At 42.0% G+C, this 20,490-nt stretch overlaps 3 protein-coding genes across 4 annotated transcripts; 2 read left to right on the top strand and 1 right to left on the bottom strand.

Moving 5' to 3' along the window:
- Positions 1-3,444: 3,444 nt before the first annotated feature.
- On the top strand, positions 3,445-9,755 carry LOC125766484 (probable cytochrome P450 4aa1). Its single transcript, XM_049432500.1, has 8 exons — positions 3,445-4,765; positions 7,627-7,798; positions 7,883-8,080; positions 8,152-8,331; positions 8,425-8,491; positions 8,562-8,688; positions 8,757-8,903; positions 8,985-9,755. Exons 1-8 carry the CDS (start codon positions 4,748-4,750, stop codon positions 9,570-9,572), a joined length of 1,497 nt encoding a protein of 498 aa, XP_049288457.1. The 5' UTR covers positions 3,445-4,747; the 3' UTR covers positions 9,573-9,755.
- A 76-nt stretch (positions 9,756-9,831) lies between these two features.
- LOC125766472 (protein dachsous) lies at positions 9,832-13,965 on the bottom strand. 2 transcript variants are annotated; one of them, XM_049432472.1, is made up of 7 exons: positions 13,585-13,965; positions 12,679-12,755; positions 12,277-12,566; positions 12,104-12,216; positions 10,487-12,039; positions 10,301-10,413; positions 9,832-10,170 (listed from the first exon to the last, which is right to left on the bottom strand). In XM_049432472.1, the coding sequence occupies exons 2-7, from the start codon at positions 12,731-12,733 to the stop codon at positions 10,117-10,119; spliced, it is 2,178 nt and encodes a 725-aa protein (XP_049288429.1). In that variant the 5' UTR covers positions 12,734-12,755; positions 13,585-13,965; the 3' UTR covers positions 9,832-10,116. The 2 variants fall into 2 exon arrangements, with proteins under 2 accessions (XP_049288429.1, XP_049288430.1); XM_049432473.1 differs by having other exon boundaries at positions 12,679-12,751.
- A 529-nt stretch (positions 13,966-14,494) lies between these two features.
- On the top strand, positions 14,495-20,483 carry LOC125763252 (putative fatty acyl-CoA reductase CG8306). The gene is made up of 11 exons (XM_049426140.1): positions 14,495-14,629; positions 15,616-15,787; positions 17,949-18,029; positions 18,101-18,352; positions 18,419-18,564; positions 18,635-18,744; positions 18,807-18,999; positions 19,072-19,191; positions 19,254-19,373; positions 19,439-19,696; positions 19,767-20,483. The coding sequence occupies exons 2-11, from the start codon at positions 15,677-15,679 to the stop codon at positions 19,903-19,905; spliced, it is 1,530 nt and encodes a 509-aa protein (XP_049282097.1). The 5' UTR covers positions 14,495-14,629; positions 15,616-15,676; the 3' UTR covers positions 19,906-20,483.
- The last annotated feature ends 7 nt before the right edge of the window (positions 20,484-20,490 follow it).

Here is a 20,490-nt window from a genome sequence, read left to right as displayed (position 1 = left end):
TAACAGGGGACGCTTGTTCTGCGATATAAGTGACAATGAAAAGATTTACAATTAGAACATCAAATGCCAAAATCTTCTAAAAATATACTAACTTTATTTGACAGTTCATCTGAGCACTTTCACACATTGTGTAAACTTATTCAAATAAATAAAACTTACCGCATGAAGTTGATCAAAACAATAATAAAGTATTAAAAGCGTGAAGTTTCATCACAGCATCATGACCTTTAATTAGTATCATTAGCGAAGTTGGCGAAACAAATTGGTAATATGCATGACGAGTAAACGGGCGGAACACTACTGAAGTCAAAACAATAAGAACTGATATTGCAGACGGAAAACTTGTTCTCTAAAACTTGGAACTAGAATAGCCCAACAATAGGACCAGAATACCAAAGGGTCCCGTGTAGTGTTGGGTCAAGTAGCTCTTTTGCAAAAGCGGAGCGCACCGCTCTCGCTCTCTAAAGTGTGCGGTGCGCTTGAGGTAGCAGCACAAGCAGCGCTGCACGAAGGAGCGAGTCCTGCGATACTGCTAACTCTTTTTCATGTGGGCTGTGCGGGAGGTACCTCTTTCGCTCTTGACCCAGTAGCTATACCCTTAGGAAATTTTCATGTTTTTAGAATTTTTTTATTTTTTTATTATTTTTAATTCTTTTTTGTACTTAAAGCAATATTTGAGTGGAAAGAAACTTATTTCAACCAATTGGCGTTAAAAAAAATCAATTTAATTTTTTTTTGCAAAATTACTCAAAAAAATGGCAAGGGGTAAGCCTTATGAAATTTTCGAGTTGAAATTTGTTTTTAAATTTTTTTGTTATTTTTTATTCTTTTCTTCTTTTAAAGCATTATTTGAGTGAAAAGAAACATATTGCAATAAATTTGCATTAAAATATATCACATTGGTCAAAAATGAGGAAAATTTTACATTTTCTCCAACATGGTATGGAACTTGGTTCCTCGAATAACTTCTGGCACAGACACTTGAGGGCATGGTCGCCCAAGAAGAAAATGTAGCCATTAGTGCCATCTATCGACCACAGTTTAAAAATTGGCGATCCGTTGAATACCGACCGAGTTATAGGCAAAACTTGGTGCAAAAATGAGGAAAATTTTACATTTTCTCAAACAGGGTAAGGAACTTGGTTCCTCGAATAACTTCTGGCACAGACATCTGAGGGCATGGCCGTCTAAGAAGAAAATGTAGCCATTGGTGCCATCTATCGACCACAGGTAAATGATTGTTGATCCGTTGGATACCGACCGAGTTATAGGCAAAACTTGGTGAAAAAATGAGCCTTAGGAAATTATCTAATTTTTCTAATTTTTTAATTTTTTTATAGTTTTTTATTCTGTTTTTTATTTAAAGCATTATTTGAGTGAAACCAAACTTTTTTCAACCAATTGGCATTAAAATAAATCATTTTTATTTTTTTTGCAAAATTTCCCAAAAAAAACGTAAGGGGTAAGCCTTATGAAATTTTCGAATTGAAATTTTTTTAAAATTTTTTTCTGATTTTTTATTATTTTTTTAATTTGGAGCATTATTCGAGTGAAAAGAAACACATTGCAACAAATTTGCATGAAAATACAAAACATTTATAAATTTTGCTAAATTGCTCAAAAATGAGGAAAATTTTACATTTTCTCAAACAGGGTAAGGAATTTGGTTCCTTGAATAACTTCTGACACAGACATCTGAGGGCATGGCTGTCCAAGAAGAAAATGTAGCCATTGGTGCCATCTATCGACCACAGGTTAAAGTTTGGCGATCCGTTGGATACCGACCGAGTTATAGGCAAAATTTGGTGCAAGAATGAGGAAAATTTGACATTTTCTCAAACAGGGTAAGGAACTTGGTTCCTCGAATAACTTCTGGCACAGACATCTGAGGGCATGGCCGTCTAAGAAGAAAATGTAGCCATTGGTGCCATCTATCGACCACAGGTTAAAGATTGGCGATCCATTGGATACCGACCGAGTTATAGGAAAAAATTGGTGCAAAAATGAGCCTTAGTAAATTTTCATTTTTTTGAATTTTTTGATTTTTTTATTATTTTTTACTCGTTTTTTTTATTTAAAGCATTACTTGAGTGAAAAGAAACACATTGAAACCAATTGGCATTAAAATAAATCAATTTAATTTTTTTTGCAAAATTTCCCAAAAAAAACGTAAGCTTTATGAAATTTTCGAGTTGAAATTTTTTTAAATTTTTTTTCCGATTTTTTATTATTTTTTTTAATTTGAAGCATTATTTGAGTGAAAACAAACTTATTGCAACAAATTCGCACTAAAATATATCACATTTAAAAATTTTGCTAAATTTCCCAAAAAACAACTAAGGCATAGCCTTAGGAAATATTCAAATGGGAGCGCATCGCACAATCGCTCCTGTGTGTAGCGCTCCGTACGGAGCTACCTCTTTTTCGCGTGGGCTGTGCGGGAGCGCGCATAATAAGATGAGCGAAGCGATTGAGGTACCTCTTTTGCTCTTGACCCAACACTAGCCCCGTGCACTCAGTGGTGGATTTAATGCCTAGGCTTAAAACTGCCATTTATGAAACAGAATGTAGGGGTTCTTTGGAGCTGGTCAGTGAGGGCCCCCAAACTGCCTCTCCAGATCCATCATGCCGCAATTTCTTCATGAGCATCCCTTTCCTCCCTGAATGGTTTTGGAGCTCAATTCCCAACATTACTGTTTAGCGTCTCCAAGGACTTTGATCGTCCACTGATAACAGACGATACTAATCCGCATACTGTGCTCTGTTATTTAGATAATCCTCACTATGAGAATGTGAAACAAAGAAACTCTTTTGCGAGAGTAACATTATGCAAAAGTAGAATAGCCATTTAAGGACATACGAATTATTCCAATTTGCGCAATGTTTAATTGCGCAAGGTTACAAAATCAGGGTAGATATTGACGATTACTCAGCACTTACACTGTACCGTTCTAACTCTGAGTTCTGGTAATCAAGTGATCGTATTGATGTTTAACCTTCTGCACATTTTCCGGCATTTTGCCTTTTCCTTCACAGCATCAACATTAACAATTATAGTTTCACGTTAATGATGATCGAGTGATCGAGGACCGCAAGTGCTTTGAGAGTAAGAGATCGGAAGCAATCGTAGACCACACAAGATCTTCAATGGATACTCGTGAGGTGAATCAATGCTTCTGCACATTATGTAATGGTAAGTATGTTCTTCTTCCAGCCTTTTGCCGTCCTTCGTGAGTATCTGAAAAAAAACCCACTGAAATGGCAACTGAATTGTGTACAAGAACACCTAACAACCGTTCTATCGCAACTGAGAGCAAGGTGAAAATTAATATCGTTTTACATACCAGCTGATCACACGCTGTCCCATCACTTCGGATGAGTTTATCAGCAAATAATATCATCCGAAAAGTCAACTCTTGAACCATAGAGTTCGCGTTCTGCTCTGTTTATTTGTTGGCAAATTTACGTTAGCCGTTGATCAGAACGGCCATCTATTTATCTTTCGCTCGCAATCGCCACTGTACAGTATGTCGTTATACAGTTCCAGGCACGCAAAATCAATAGAAGCAATGGTTGATAGTAGCTACCACAGGGCAACTCGCATTTTCAAGTGCTCGCACATTGTTTGTTGACCGGACAACTTCAAAAGGACACGGCAGTTCAACAGCCCAGCGGCTTCACCAGACGAGCATGGTCGAACCTTACCGCCGTGTTCGCACCAACGTTCAAACGGTCCCAATCATAAATGGTGAGCAAACGATCGGAACTTGGAGTGTACCAAAAAAAAATATCGATTATATACCCTACCTGGAAAAATCCACCAATTCTTTGTAAGTGTATACACAAGCGTTTAGCACCGAAACAAACCTAGACGGAATGGTAACAGGTAAAAAGTGACCACCGACAAGCGTTTTGCGCCATTTCCGCGCTTCTACGTTGCTTGCAAAATCCGTACACATCTTCAGAACGAACCGGCCATTTTGCGCTTGCGCAGAGTTGAATGGGGTAAATGAGTAAATAAACAAAATTATTGCTCAATGGGAGGGTAATTGTTGGCTTTTTTTGTTGTTGTTGCTTTATCTTTTCCTGTCGGCTTTTGTTGTATGGCAGCACTTGTTCGTTTTTTCCCCCTTTCGTCGTCAACGTCAGATACATCTTTGGCACGTACGCGTTTCGCTAATTGTAGGAATGGTCTGTGGAGGGTTTTTGGTGTGCTGAAGGAGAATAGATTTTTTTTTCTGCTCTCGGAAACAACTTTGGCCAGCTTCCATCCCATCAAGTGGGGTCTTCTTCTCTTCTCTGCGTACTCTGATCGATTCGATGTCAATACGAATGGGGTGCCGCGTTCGTTAAACATTGCCACTATACGTTGCGTCTGTTCTATGGAGAACTCACTGTTGGCTTTTATCCCCACTACCGGGCCACACTGTCCTGCTGTCAAAATGATCCAAAGGAAGTCTTCAACATCGCACAGCACAGGGCAGAGCACTGGCAGAAACTTTATATAAGTACGTGAAGTAACCGCTTCTAGGTGATAATTGCGACACGTAACCGGCACTGTACACAGGTATCCGTAAAAATTCTCACCGTGCTGGGTAGCAATATTCCACGGTTCATCAACGACTGGGCAGCAGGAAGTTAATACCCCGAAATACCCGGTAGTGGTGAAGACTGATCACTAGTCGAACCGGAGACGTTCGTTAGACGTGATTTGGGTGTTATCGTAGGCACAAAACCCTCCAGCAGCATGACATTCTTTCAAGCGGTAAGTGTCTTCGTTTTTGTTTTTGGTGTTGAGATCACGCACGTTTGAAGGAATTTGTGGGTTTGCAAAAATCCGTGCCTAAATTTGCACCCAATAGTGCCCACTCGCGGATAGCTGTGTGGGATTGTGATTAAGGATGCAGTAGTCGTACCGACCCCTCACGCGTAGTGTCAATTGCCACGTGATTTATGTTTTACTGTGAAACGGTGTGAGAAAATGAACTGTGGTCCGTTATTAGCAATAAGTTTTGTTGGTGCAAATCGAATGCGAAATGGATTAATGTATCGAAACATAGAATGTCCTTGAAGTTGTAGAATAGATTTTTCTTTATTGTTTAGAACAAAAATGTTTCATTCCCGGTAATGTTTTATACTGAAAATGTGAACTGTGTTTAAATTGTGATCAGTCGATACGAAACGAGATCAAGTGAAGAAGTTTTGTCAATATTAACGGGACATTTTAAATATCTGTACTTTGATTAAAATGAGCGATCTTTGCTTCAATGTTGTATATAGTAATACTATATTATACTAGACTACTAAGCGATGCTAGGTTCATCAGTGAGTGCGAATTGTAAATCGTGATTTACCACACCAAGGAACTGAGGTAACTTCAAGGTTGCTGTTTGATTCAAACTGAATAGTTAAATATTTCCTTTAACAATTCTGTATGGTGTAAAGTGTATCAACAAATAGTGAATGTGTTCTTGAAGGCGTTGCAAATTGGGCTGAATACTTGTTAATCAATTCTTGCATCGAAATATTGCATTATGGGATCATAACTTGAAGACTGTGGTGTAGTGTTAGGAAGAAAAGTGTAATTTAAGCATTCAACGAACATTAGCCCAAATTAACAAACGAAAGTTTCTTTAGCAACATTTATTCAAACTGAAGATCCTTTGTTCACAACCAACCAAATAATAGCTCTTTGAAACTCCTTCTGAAATCTGAATGAAATCAGAAATCTGGAAGTCATCAGCTAAATTTAGTCAGAAACTCCATATTTTCAGCATCGTGTGATAGAAATTCTTCAAATATCAACTATGATCAATAAAACCATTCAGAACATACGAAATATGATCACCAACTAGTTCACGTACATTTCTAGAAATAATAAGGAGCTAATAATTCGTGTTTTAACTCTACATTTATGAGCTTTAAACATCCGCACAGAGTAACTCTGTGAGTAACAACTTTAAACTCAGTAACAGTTCAGTAAATATTAGTTGAAAAATGTTTTGAAGCACATTTTACTTTCATTAACAACACATTCAAATCTCACGTTTGCAGTTAAAGGTTAGGTCTCGTACGGACAATTTTAAATGTGTGAAAAAAAATTCTCAAAAAAAAAGACAAAACGTCCATCGATAAACATTCCATAAATATCGTGATTTCGCTACTTGTATGCTTACGTCCATCACAATGAGCCACTTTTGGTTCTATCAATAAACAGCAATTATCCTCCACCGATTTACCCACAAATGTACTACAAATATTGGAATCTCATTGCTGCCGTTTTTTTTTGCTGTGGTTCATTTTCGTTCATTTGCTTCTTCTGCTACTTGTCCGCGCATGCTGGATCGTGTCGATCCGTTAGCACCTTTGGAAGCGATCGATGGATTCGCTTATGATTGTTTTTTTATCTTGTGTCGATCGCCTCAAATTCTGCGTATTTAAGAGTGAAGCGTACACTTGCATATGATAGCAAATATTGAACACTCATCCTCGTGAAACGTTCTTTGGAGTTGTTACTTCTACCTTTGGCGTGCATTACCGGATCGTAACTTGTACCGGAGATGGTGCTTGACTGGACCTTTTGCGGACTTAACCTCAATTACCACTCGAGGTGACAGGAGTACGGGGAATGACGCCAAAGCACGGCACGGAAATGAAGAGTGTTCTTGGGGTTTTGGACGAAAATGTTTGCGTTGAGACAGTGTAGCCGATGGATGCTGCAGGATGTAACGGATAATTAAATAAAATATATTTTCTCAACCCATCAAGAAGTACGCTAGGAAAATGGTGCTTCGTAGCACACTTTCAAAACACTAACCTTGATCATAACCGATCCTCCGTTATGAGCTGATCTGCGCACTTGTTTAAGCGACGACACGCAACAAGAGTTCATCGACCAACGCCAAAGTACCCGCCCGTTTCAAGGTAACAAATTTCGGTGATCCTACACCCGTAACACTAATGATCCTCAGCCTCCGAAGCTTCATTGAATTACGCTTCGTACGATCGGACCGATGAAACTTGTTGCGCAGAAAATGGGTTCCTTTCATCGCTGCACACCCTATTTGATGCTGGCATTGGTTGAAGTGTACTGAAAGAGAGTTAAATGGCATTCTTCAATCGAGGCAGCCGTGCTGGCGCATATTAATACACGAAATGATGATCGATGATCTTTCACATCATGTACGTGTTGGGCAATCCTTTACGAAAGCGAATTGCACACACCGATCTCTCAAGAGTATTGCGTACATTGTCGTAAACTGATTTACCCGACGAAAAAATAGATCCACGTGACCATCGTCTAAGATCGTTGGTAGCCCAATCTCTGTAGGTGGCAGTGCATTTACATATCAACCATGTGTTCGCTAATGATATCATTATCATTCAAACTGCATGGTTTCCGTTAGCCAGAGCTTTCGAGTCGTTTGGTTCGGTAGCCGTTTTGTACACAAAAACCGTTTGTTTGCACGCCCGAACGAACGTTGTCCACACCCAGAATACAGACATGTAAATTTCTTGTTTCTATAAACAATCATTTAAATTTGATCATCAGTTCCGGGACCGAAGTTGATTGCAGGCGGATGAATCATGTTTGACTGTTGTTTTGCCTTTCCCCATCATTTACAGCTCGAAAAATCATCCGCAGTGGAGCTGTACACGTACATCACGCTGCTACTGATATGTGTGCTGCTGTACATCTTCTCGGACTATTTAAAAATATGTACCCTCGCTTTCCGATTGCCCGGTCCAACAGCGTATCCCGTGATAGGGAACTGTTTGGACATTGCTAAGAAAGATCGTAAGATATACTGCACACGGTGCCACCGACAGAGAACGGAAGCATCTAACACACTGACACCTTACACCTTACATGTCCTTTCAGTGATCTCGCGCGAAATGTCCGAGGCGTACAAAAACTATGGCCCGCTGGCACGCGTCTGGATATTTGTCTTTCCCATGTTTGTCGTGTTTGATCCGAACGATCTGAAGGCGATCCTGTCATCGAAGAAGCACACGAACAAATCGATGTTTTACAAGCTGCTGCACAACTTTCTCGGCCGTGGACTTATCACCAGCAGTGGTAAGGCGTTACAGGGAGTCTTCTTTTTATCGTACTATAAATTAACGTATTTCTCGACTGCGTTAACGCAGGACACAAATGGAGCTCCCATCGGAAGCTGATTCAACCGTCCTTTAACATTGCGATATTGGAGAAATTTATCGACACGTTCACCGACAGTGCGTCATCACTGATCGATAAGCTGCCGAAAGAGGAAACGATACTAAACGTCACGGAGTACGTAAACAACTGCGTACTGGATATACTTAATGGTAAGCCTAATAAGCGCTCACGCTACTCCAAGACTATTTACCGCATGAAGAATCATACTAATACTTAGGTGTCATTTGTGCAATTTTTAATAGAGGCTGTACTAGGAGTGCCGGTCAAATCAGCCGATAAGAAAGAGATGGAACAGTCCCCTTTTAGACAGTGAGTAAATGAACTGCTGGACATAAGCTCGAAACACCCATTGAATTCCTTCTTTTCCCAAACTCTACAGAGGAAAGGTAGTGGCACCGTATCGTATCACCCATCCGTGGCTGTTGTTCAACTCGATCTATAAGCTGACTGATGCGGCAACAGCAGAACTTAACCAAAAGAAACAACTCGATGAGTTCTCCAGAAAGGTACGGATAGCTTTAGGCTATTTCTTTCTGTAGTCTTCCATTCACAGCTTCCTTCTGTTTGATCGTAGATGATCCGTCGTCAGCGGGAAATACTGAAGACACTGCTACCGTCGGATAGACGATGTCTGTTGGACTTTATGATTGAAATCTCGAATGAAAATTCCGACTTTACCGAGGACGACATCATCGATGAGGCGTGCACGTTTATGTTGGCAGTGAGTTTTAAAGACTTGTGGTACTTACGTGAAATGAGACATAACATCCTGTTTTATTTTTTTTTTGTCCGTTTTCCCAAGGGACAAGATTCGGTAGGTGCCGCAGTTGCCTTTACACTGTTTCTGCTTGCCCGCCACCAGGACCATCAAGCGAAATGTTACGAAGAGATCCAGCGACACATCGGTACCGACGGCTCCAAACAACCGACCGCCGAAAGCATCCGCGAGTTGCGCCATCTTGAAGCGTGCATTAAGGAGAGTCTCCGGCTCTACCCGAGCGTACCGTTGATGGCACGTAAAATTGGTGAAGATGTCCGGGTGGGCAAATACAATATGCCGGCGGGGACGGAAATCCTCATCCTACCGTACGCAACGCATCGGCTCGAACACATCTATCCCGATCCGGAACGGTTCGATCCGGAACGGTTTGGTGATGGGGCACCGCATCAGAATCCGTACGCATTTATTCCGTTCAGTGCCGGGCCACGGAACTGTATCGGGTACAAATTTGCGTACATCGAGATGAAAACGATCATTTCACGGGTGTTGCAACATTTCCATCTTACACCGGCACCGGGCAAGGAAGAGATACAGCCAATATTCCGCATGACGCTACGAGCGAGAGGTGGCCTTTGGGTGAAGATGACTCCAAGGAAAACTGTTTCATAGAGAAACTATACAGAAGGAGTTTATGTGCGTGCGCGTGTCTTGTGTGTGTCTGTGTGCGTGTGAGTGTGAAAGTGGGGAAACGGGAATCTGGATCCTTCGACGAACGGTCCAGATTAGGATAGCTTATAATAAGCGGTCAGGGAAGCAATAATAAATTATGTCATTAATTTTATCTACAAAAAACCAATATCCTTTTTTTCTCGACGGTCAGATAACCGCTCTTTCACGTGTGAGTGAAAGGTACATAATTTTACATTACTTTACATTGTTACCACTAGCTATATCGTGTGTGCTTTATTGTCCAAGAGCGGAACGGAGTAGTAAAATAAATAAGTCAAAAAAGGCTCCCCCACAAAAGAGCAGAGAATATTCGGTGCAGCACAGATATTGGCAAGTATTGTTTCAGCATCACTTCACGGTGCCACGGTGATCCCCGTGCTCGTACGAAATAGAAAAATGATCCGTTACAGCATGCGATCTCAACAGTATAGCACTTCAGTCAGAGATTTGTTTAGAATATAGTAGTTGTGCGCCTTTGGTTTGTTTAGAAGTACACGATCAACTTATCATCGATAGACATATCCTCTGTACCATTGTTCTGGAAAGAAGTTTATAAGCATTAAATCAATTTGAATTGAAGTTTTAACACGAAATGCGCCTAAATGTATGCAATTTGCTGAACCATTTTTCTTTCAATTGAGGCATAAATTGAGTTGTAATTTCCTTACCTTTTCATCGTACTTTTCCTGCCATTGTAGTAGTAGATGGTTCAGATTTTGACCGGCGAGTTCCTCCCGATCGAGCGCTCTCGTATTGTGTATCTGCGATCGTCTTGGGTTATCTGTAAAAAAATCCATTCTCCGTTTGTATGAAACCTTAACTCAATTTTATGATAATTCTTCCTTCTAAATTACCTCCATCGTGATCCATGAAGTCCTGATTGTCACTGCCGAGGGTAGATGAAGCGGCACAATCCGTTAGCCGGCCGTTCGCGTGCATTGACGGGCGTTCCAGCATGCGTTGTTCCGAGCGTTGCAGTAGAAATCGGCTCGAATCCACACCATGCTTGAGCGGTGGCACAACACCTCCACCATGTCCTACGATCTGTTCGGCAGATGCGACCTTTCGCTTGCGGCGTCGATACACGCAACGTACGAAACCACCGATCAGAAGTACGCCTAAAGCACACGCCACCACTATATTGACGATGAGCAGATTAGACGTTAGAGAGGCTGTTTCCGGCTTTAGCTTCACGACCACTGGAACCGTGGCTGATTTCGGTGGTGTTCCCGTATCGGTGACGGTTGCAAGTAGACGCATCGCCACAGGAAGATCGGTACGGTTCGATACGAGCCACAGATTGCCGTACGGATCGACACGGAACAGGTTGCTGTAGTTGCCCTTCAGTACGAACGACAGCTCGTCCGTACGATCACCGTCGGCCGCTTCGATCCGTCCCACCAGCATCGGTAGCTGCTGGACGTGCAGTGGATTGTCGATCGCGAACGAATAGAATGGTTTCCGGAACCGAGGTTCCCACATGTTTGCCGGCACCACATCGATAACAACCGTTGTGCTGGTGTTCAGTTCAGCACCGGGTGTGCCAGATTCGATTGCAAACGTGTACTGAGCCGTCCGGCGATAGTTGAGCGATTTCGCTAGAATTATTTCCCCACCCGGTCCAACACGAAACTGTTCCTGAGCGAGTGGTGACCCAACGATGCCGTAGCGTAGCTGTTCTCCGACGCCATTGCCTTGGTTTGTCAGTTGAGAAATCTTCGTTCCAGGTTTAGTGTCCTCCCGTACCGTTGCGTAGAACGTTCCGCGTACAAATTCTGCCCCACCAACCGGTGGTTGGACGCTGATAACGCTCAGTGATGTTTCGGCACCTTTCGGAGGTGATAGTATTACCGTGGTCAATGCGTAACGGTCTGGATTATCTACCTGGGTCGCTTTGACGACGATCGTACGCGAATGGCGTGCTTGTGCCGGTAGCAATCCACGCGTCTGCCGAATATTGCCCGTGTTTGGATGTATCTCAAAAGTGATCTCATCCTCCGAACCATTTGACGATACGATCGAGTATCGTATATCGGCCCTTATACCACGATCCTGATCTTCAGCACGAATTGCTTCTGGGGTTATCTTTATGTCACCTTTGTCGGTGAGAAGTTGCCCGTAGTAAACATCTCGATCGAACTTGGGATTCTGATCGTCCGAATCGAGCACACGGATCGTTACGAACGTATCCGAGTACTTCGGTGGTTTGCCCTGATCTTGGGCACGTATCTTCACCGTAAAGTTTTGCACCGTTTCATAGTCGATGTACTTCTTTAGCACGAGCGTACCCTCGAGCGGTGTTACAAAGGCCACATAATCGGAGTACGGTCCTGGTAGTGTTTGGTACTCCACGGTCGAGTACGGTCCAGGTTGATCCAGATCATGTGCTCTAATGCCTTGCAGAATTCTAAAATAATGCGATGTAAAATATTTACTGTGTGGATAAGCAATAAAATGGCGATTTTTCTTACCTCGTTCCAATGACGGTCACTTCGGAAAGGTTCAGCTTGTACGGAGCACCAATCCATAATGGTGCATTATCATTTACATCCGTCACTCGTATATTAACCGGTATAATAATACCCTGCAAAGCAATAATTATTTCAATTCCAATCCTTAACCGTCATTCTATTATATCCCTTACCGCATCATCGGAAAACTTGCGCTCACAAATTACGTTCACAAACACTGCCGACGGTCCGATCAAACCTTCCTTATCGAGCGGTTTGGCCACTATGAGATCCTTCGTACCCGGCGCAATGTAAACGGGAGAATCCTTTTCACGCAGCGTCAGCACAATGTCCTTTCCTGGATCACCCAACACACGCAAACTGCCCACAACGGCACCGACGGTAATGTCCTCATTGGCAAAGAAGTTAACAGCCGATCCGCCTCCATCCAGATAGCACCGATTGTCCAACAGCTGACCGTAAGCTTTCCCATTTTGGAATGGAATAGAACAATAAAGGTGTTAGTACAATTAAGATAAAACTGTAGCTTAATAATATTTAATTCGTTTGAATTAAAAAAAAACACATGTACTCACCAAAGGTAGAGATTAAGCTAAAAAACAATACTGACAGTGTACACTTTAGCACCATGTTTCTGTTTCTGCAGGTCTGCCTGAAACCGATCAGAAGTTTATTCTTTACTGTGCCCATGATATGGAGCATATCATGAATGATCGTAAAGGATGATTCCTTTTCGATAACAATTGCAATAGACAAAATGTGTGATATTCCATCATAACAGGTGTAAAATATGTGTGAATAATATACAAAATTTTTTGGTGCTGTACATGATCGTATGATCGTATCGTATATTTGGTTTTAAATATTTTTAGTCATTTAGCTGAAGAAAATAAAACCCAACCACAATAGTATTTAGTAAGTTACCCATAACTAAGGGTTTGTTGCTTATCTACCGTTTAAATCACTCTTCGATGAACATTCTGTTTTTTCGTTTTGGTTTGTTTTGAAACAAATTGTAAGGAAAGGTGATATAATAGCATAAATTGTGCTTCATTTTTCATCCTTTGAAATCTGCTTCGTTGCTTCGATATTATTTTAACAACATTTCCTTAAACAATTCAACCAAATTAATATATTTGCTATCTCTTTCTAACACACGCCCGTAAGTTGTTTTTAATGTCCTTCACCATTCGCAGCTGCGTTTGCCGGAACTGTTTTGTTTCTGCGCTTCCCACAACCTTCGGTAAACCTCGAATTCCAAATTTTTTCCTTCAGCCTAACCATAAGTTTAAGCGTTTTTCAAAAAATGGAACAAACATTACAAAACACAACCACATTATGCACCAACTTCTTCACTGACGAGGGGGCTTTATGCTGCCACTTGCGGGCTTTCCGCTTCGTTTATTTACAGTTTTACCCGTCTTGTGCAAACGCGACGATGCGACGCCATCAGTACGCCATGTACCATATCTTAAGCTTACCTTGGGCACGAAATTAATCGAAAATCGCCATTCAATGCTACAGCAGCGGTTCTTGGTTTAAATCCAGCACGTCCGGAACACAACACAAGTGCATAGTTGCACTAAATTTTTACGATTGCGGTATTTACTTTTTGTTGTTTATCGAAAGTGGAAACCCCGATTATGTTTCCCCCTAAAAGGAAGTGTGGTAGCAGTGGGTTGTGCCCTGTGCAAGATGAAGTTGTTTTAGAAAGTGTTTTTTTCGTTAAGCCTCTTCTACATGCGGCGCGACAGTATTTGACAGGTGCAATTCATTAACAGGTGTAACACTTATAATAACATTTCTATTTATTTAATAATTAAGGCTTTTTTCCATTTCTTATACCTCTTTTGTACTAAACTAAGTACGTTTTCGTTTAAAAATGATTCAAAAATAATCGGTAATCCGAATACAAATGCTTTTCTGTCACTGCATCATAATTTTGCGCAATGTGGAAAAGAGCCTAGTGAAATACCATTCGTCAAACATCAACATAATTTAACGAAGCTTAACGTCATATGCTTGACGAACGTGCAGCAACATATCGATTTAATGTCAAACGTGTAAAACTGTCCAACCAAGGTGCGTACGAACGTACAACTTTCAATTTTCTAATTTGCTAATAAAACAGAAAAATATTGTACCATTTACAAGCATATTGAAACCTTTTTATGTGGAAACATAACTCTACTGAATTTTTTAAATGTTCGATGTATTAAACTTTAAATATAAAATTTTGTAATTTCAAAAGTCAAAATACTCGTTCACTTGCTGTTGAAGTCTTTTGTTTTTGAATGAATTTAAGGAAAAAACACACCAGCCCCGCCACCTTCCTCATACGCGTGATGCCTCTCCTCGGTCTGCTGCTTTGTTGACGGAAGTTTGCGTTACAACCAGCACGGCCAAACGATCATCTCCTTTCCGAGTCAAAACGTTGCGCGATCGCGATCGATCTCTTGAGTGCGTTTGTTTTGTGTTGTGTGTGTGTGTGTCGAGTCTGTCGAGTGCTACGCCACGGTCCAAGAGGTAGTGTGTAGTGCCTAAATGAATAGAAATGTGTTAGCCAATTTTCCATCCACTATGTATAAATTCAGCTGCCAGCGTTTCACCGAAAAAAAATATTAATGCTGGAAAAAGTTTGGCGATCGTGTCGAAGAAAATGGAAACCCCACCCACCTTTCACTTACGCTGCCCGGGTGTATGCGCCACATACGGGCCCGTGTGACGTGTTTTCAATCGTTTCGTTAGGGTACGTTTTTCGTTCGACTCCCGTTAGCTTTCCCGACCCGATGCATCTTTTCGCCCTTCCTTTCCTCAATCAATCTTCCCCCCAAGTGGTTTGTCTACCTGCTGTTAGCTTTTCCCTATTTGCCGCACCAAACTTCACCCAGTGTCAACTGCATAAGTCAGGCGGTTCGTCGCTTTAACGGTCATAGAAATCGTTCGTTCCGTTAGCTAACTTTCACCATTACATAAACGCGGTGGGTCGCCTATCGCCGTCACAGGTTCGCGTCTTGAGTGCGTACTGCAGTCAAGCAGGAAAGTGGACGGCGCCCAACACACAAAACCAGCCCAGGCCGATGGACAGGGATGGTACGCACTCCAACACCATGAAACGATGATCACTTACACATCTGGCCATCTCTCCCTTCCAATGCAATACCCATCGGAGGGGGGGAGAAGTGGTGATCGGGCGCTCGCGTCAGCAAGGACCGATGCTGTGGAAGATTGGTCCGGTGTGTAGTTGCTTGTGTGCATACGACGAGATCGGTTCGCGACCTAAGCGGTGCTTCGATCGTGTCTGTGGCATCTGCGCGTGGCAATCTTAGATCATCGGTCCGTGCGTCCAGTAACGCGCGAGAGAGAAGTGTGTACGAAACATTTTCCACAGTGCGTTTAGAAAAGATTAAATTATTCATTCTAATTTATTGCTGTACATTTGTTATCAAGCAGTGGCTTTGGGTGGTTTTTGTAAAATAAATTAGCTTCATTTGCATTTGTCGTTTTTCTAGTACCGTGTGTGCGTGATTTCATCTTCAAGTGGCTGAAACGAATATCGTACAAACGTTAAAGATGGCTAGCGAGGTGCAAAATTTTTACAAAAACAAGTACATCTTTCTCACCGGTGGTACGGGCTTTCTGGGTGTTGCTATCATCGATAAGATTCTGCGTTCTTCACCAGAGGTAAGTTACGAATCGTAAATGCATAATCGATCTGAAATTCAATTCTTGTTCACTAAACTACCTTCGATCGGTGGGATGACGTAGATCAATATTGCGTACTGCTGCAGACATATTAAATTACGCATACACGATCATGCACTTGGAGTCTCGAAAGATGCTCACGTAAGATAGTTTCATCCAATCGATCTCTATCACGATGTATCTGGCCGAAAATCCAATAAGCTGTTACGTTTACATTTCGCCCTCCAAATTTCAAAACACTCCACTCCACGCTCAACATCGCTTGCATATTGCAATCCAACAACACCACCACCACCTACCTACATGTTTGTCATCGGGTGCATTACGCATTGACCTAACGATAATCCCCCTCCATTCTCTGCGTCGCATGCCTGTCCCTTCCTACTGGAGGGTAGTACCTTTAGGCGATCCATGAAACCGCAACCTACCAAAGCGAATCTAATCTTCATCGGTGTTCCTAATTTCCCGCTTTTGCTCAAAAACCTACGTCACAAATACGTTGGTTTACATCCAACCCAAAAAACCTTGCTACAGAGTAACGAAGAGGCCCCAAATGAACTGCAATGACGCGCGGCATACGCGTCAAATGAGTGTGAAGTTGTGTCTGCCGACGTAATAGTTCGCGGCTACGGGTCGAACTTGTTTGCGCCGTACATTTGTTTGCGGTAACGAATCGGTACGTTTTTTTGTTGGTTGTTTCTTTGCTTACATTTATTCTGTTCTGTTTGTTCTTGATCACTTCTTCCTGCCATGTGGTTGTAAGATGTACGTATATTTGCACGTTCCACTAGCGTTCTTTTATTCGTTTCTTGCGCTGTTTCCGCACAACAGTTCAACATCCATTACCAGGTTTGACCTTGAATTATTGCCGGCTGGTGGTAGGGAGCGTTTTTTTATCTCGTTTTGTTCGATTGCCCATTTTGTGCCTCGTAAATATTGCTCGCACGTTGCGTGTATTGCAGTGTCGTGTACTCATTACACTTCTTTACTACGCTCAATAACAGTACGAATGCAGGGTTCTACAGATCATAATTAACACTAGAACTACCGGACCAGTCATTTTGACTGGAACGCTTCATTTTCATCACATAATTTTTTAGGGTTAAACAATTCTAAGGTAGTTCAAACATGAGTTTCACATATATATTCTATAGTACGATCTGCAATAAACAAAAAAATATACTCTTCGAAATTGTTTAAAAATTAACCACAAACGAAAAACGCTTAAAACGCTTGGTAGTTCTAGTGTTAGTAAGCAAATTAACACGTCGAAATGAGTGATCGCGTATCTCTTCCAGATCTAGAAGATCCCTAAACCTTATATGAATTAAAACAAATACAACACCCTGTAATCTGAAGGAACATCAAAAACTTAATAAATAATCCATTATTTGCTTCAGTTGAGTTATTTACATACCTTATCTGGCGCCGCATACACTTCACGTCTTACGCTTCACTTGAACCGGTCACGATCACTTAAAGTCACTTGAACCGGTCACGATCGAGACGCATTAGATTTTATTCATCTATTCGGAAGACTTTCTCAATCTGGATCAGTCATATCTTCTCTGTCCATATAGATGGTTGACAAAGATTTGGGTTGTCTAGTCTAATTATTATGACAGAATCTACCTTAAGATGAAGAATTCATAATTGGTTGATTGCCTTTTGAATTTTAAAGCTATAAATTACACCAGTAGAATCAGGAAGAGTTAATTTCTGAAGAAACTTCATATGCCTATTGAACTACTATTATTAACCCCTAATTCTGAATAGTCAACCCCGTATGCTCATAAGAATCAGTTAATGTTGTATGCTTTTCTTGTTTTCCTTACCATTCCCCGCAATCGTTCTTTCGCTCTTTCTCGCGTTTTGTGGAGTAGTTAATGCATTTTTTCCCCAGCAAATAGGAAGGAAAGTTACTTTCAAATATTGACCATATGTCATGCTTTAATTCCACTTTTTAATGGTCCGTTTTAACGGTCGGCAGATTTTACACTGAACGTGCCATAAAAGTATATTGATCGATTTATCTCTCGTGTAAATTAAGCACATCGAGCGTGAACATTACGTGGCAAAACTAACATGGTCACACTCGATCTCACACTGTTTTTCTTTTACTGTTTCTCTTTCTCCGCAGGTTGGCGGCATCTATCTGCTGATGCGCCCCAAGAAGGGTAAAGCGATCCAGGAAAGACTGCAGGATCTAACGAAAAACTCGGTAAGCTCGGTTCTGCTTCTGTGTGGTTTGTTGTGTAATGTCTGACGCCCAAAAAACAAAACCTTTCCCAGGTGTTTGAGCAACTGTTGGAAAGTCAATCGGCCGACATCTTCAAGAAGCTGATCCCAGTGTCGGGTGATGTGGGTGAAAACTTTCTGGGACTTTCGCAAGCCGATCAGGCTATGATCGTGGAAAACACCAACGTGGTTATTCATTCGGCGGCTACGCTCGACTTCCAGGCTACGCTTCGACCAACGGTCAATATCAATCTGCTCGGCACCAAGCGTGTACTGGAGCTGTGCACGAGAATGAGAAATCTGAAGGTAGTGCGGCGTACGAAGAAACGGTCAGTAATGGGGCTTACTAATCGGTTGCGGATTTTTTTCCAGAGCATGGTGCACATATCCAGCGCGTACGTTAATTCGTACCTTACGGAAGCCGAAGAGAAGCTGTATCCCTGCACGGAAACCGCACAGAAGGTAGTCGATCTAGTGGACACGCTGAACGATTCGGCGCTGGACGAGCTGTTGCCAAAGTAAGCACAGTCAGCGGGTTTGCGGATGTAGATGTAACTTCAATTCCGGTGATTATCTCTCTTTCTTTAGGCTACTTAAGGACCATCCGAATGCTTACACGTTCACCAAGCAGCTGGCGGAGCACGAGGTTAACAAACATGCGGCACAGTTCCCGTGTGCTATCATTCGTCCGAGCATGAGTAAGTTGATTCGCATCGCATTGCTGCTTTGTGCGGTTCTTTAACGATCTCGTTTTCTGCAGTTACCGGTGCCTGGAAGGAACCAACACCTGGTTGGACTATCTCGAAGAATGGTCCACAAGGTTTCCTGATGGGTGCATCCAAGGGTGTCATCCGACGACTTCCTGTCGGTGTAGATCTTGTGTATGACTACATCCCGGTCGATGCGGTCGTCAACCAAACGCTCGTGCTGGGCTGGTACATGGGAACTAACAGGTGAGAGAACAGAGCGTGAATACAAACTACTGGACGAATGTGAATAACGCGAGCTTTGCCATTTCTCTTCAGCTTCCGGGAGGTGAAAGTATTCCACTGCACCACAAGCACATCGAATCCCTTCAAATGGCGCTCGGTGGTTGACCAGATGAACGATTACCTGCACAAATACCCGCTGAAGTCGGCCATTTGGTAGGTAATCGCATTACAACCTTATCTTTTCAACCATCTAATGTTCGACGTCCATTCTCCAGGTACCCAAGGTTGAAGTTCGTCTCCAGCCTGTGGGTGTATAAGCTGGCATCGATCTTTGTGCACATTCTGCCCGCACTAGTGCTGGACTTTGTACTGCGAGTAACAGGTGGTCGTCCAATGTATGTATCACTGCATTAAGCGCTCAGTTTCACCTCTTTACTGACCTTTCTTCGACGCTCCATAGGTTGATGCGGCTTCATACGAACGTGTGGGATTCATTAAATCGGTTGGAGAAGTTCATCTTTACCGAATGGAAGTATCACAATCCGGCCACACAACAGCTCGCCCAATCGTTGCCGGAAAAGGATAAGGCACTGTTTAACTTTAACGTGTCCCAGCTCCAATGGCCCGATTATTTCGTGCACCTTACGCAGGGCGTCCGACGGTATCTCAACAATGAGAAACCTAAATCACTCGATGCCGCCCGCAGGAAGGATAAAATGTAAGTCCAAACACACCGTCCAAAATTATTCCCTTTAAGCAGTACTTTCTTCACATTCCTTCCTTTGCAGACTGTTCATCGTGGATATCGTGTTCCAGGTGCTTATCTTCTCTCTGCTCGGATGGTTGTTTACCACGCTGCTCGGAGCGTCTAGCAGCTCCTTCTGGTTGTACGGAGTTGGAAGTTATCTGCTATTCAATCTTCTCTAGATTGATAGTCAAATCAACAGATATCAACGTCCAGCGTGCATGCATTTCGAAACATTGCATTTCGCTCTTTACAATCAACGTCCTTCAATTTACAATTTACTCAAACTCTTGCCTCATCGGTTAAATACACCTATACCTCGCTATATGGCCGTAATTTGGTTCGCGAAAAAAATGATTACGTTCTTCCAGCGTTATACAAATTGGTTTGGTTTTTTTTTCTTAAATAAATACCACACTTTTTCTTAAAGATTTTGTTGTCCTCTCAGTGCAGTTATATTGAGGGATAAATGAAGGATCGGAACATTCCTCAGAATAATATCACGGCGCTATGCGAGGTGTAGGTGTACCGTATTGTGTTGTTTATATGTCTGATAAGAGAAAATTCTTTCGCACAAGTGTTTCGGTAGAAACGTCTACGGTATACTTTATGGGACAAGTCTTTCGTTTTCTTTCTCTAACGATATTTCTAGCAAATGTAAGCTATTAGGCAGGCGCATTACTTTCGTTTTGTTTTGTGGTTTAGGTCGTTGGAATGCCGACTAAATGATAATAATAATAAACATGTTTTTGCTAAATAACTCTCAA

This window comes from Anopheles funestus, chromosome 2RL, assembly GCF_943734845.2.
Source record: "Anopheles funestus chromosome 2RL, idAnoFuneDA-416_04, whole genome shotgun sequence".
NCBI classification, from domain to species: domain Eukaryota; kingdom Metazoa; phylum Arthropoda; class Insecta; order Diptera; family Culicidae; genus Anopheles; species Anopheles funestus.
Note: the sequence above shows the minus strand (reverse complement) of the source record. Positions and strands in the feature narration are given on the sequence as shown.

Bases quoted from the DNA above. Each gene is read 5' to 3' on its own strand.
- LOC125766484 (XM_049432500.1), top strand. The intron at 8,081-8,151 runs GTAAGGCGTTAC...GCGTTAACGCAG, and splicing joins TGGACTTATCACCAGCAGTG to GACACAAATGGAGCTCCCAT. The intron at 8,492-8,561 runs GTGAGTAAATGA...CAAACTCTACAG, and splicing joins GAACAGTCCCCTTTTAGACA to AGGAAAGGTAGTGGCACCGT.
- LOC125763252 (XM_049426140.1), top strand. From the start codon at position 15,677: ATGGCTAGCGAGGTGCAAAATTTTTACAAAAACAAGTACATCTTTCTC. The intron at 19,374-19,438 runs GTATGTATCACT...GACGCTCCATAG, and splicing joins GTAACAGGTGGTCGTCCAAT to GTTGATGCGGCTTCATACGA. The intron at 19,697-19,766 runs GTAAGTCCAAAC...CTTCCTTTGCAG, and splicing joins GCCCGCAGGAAGGATAAAAT to ACTGTTCATCGTGGATATCG.
- LOC125766472 (XM_049432472.1), bottom strand. From the start codon at position 12,733: ATGGTGCTAAAGTGTACACTGTCAGTATTGTTTTTTAGCTTAATCTCT. The intron at 12,040-12,103 runs GTAAGAAAAATC...GCATTATTTTAG, and splicing joins GTGACCGTCATTGGAACGAG to AATTCTGCAAGGCATTAGAG. The intron at 10,171-10,300 runs GTAAGGAAATTA...ACTTCTTTCCAG, and splicing joins AGGAAAAGTACGATGAAAAG to AACAATGGTACAGAGGATAT.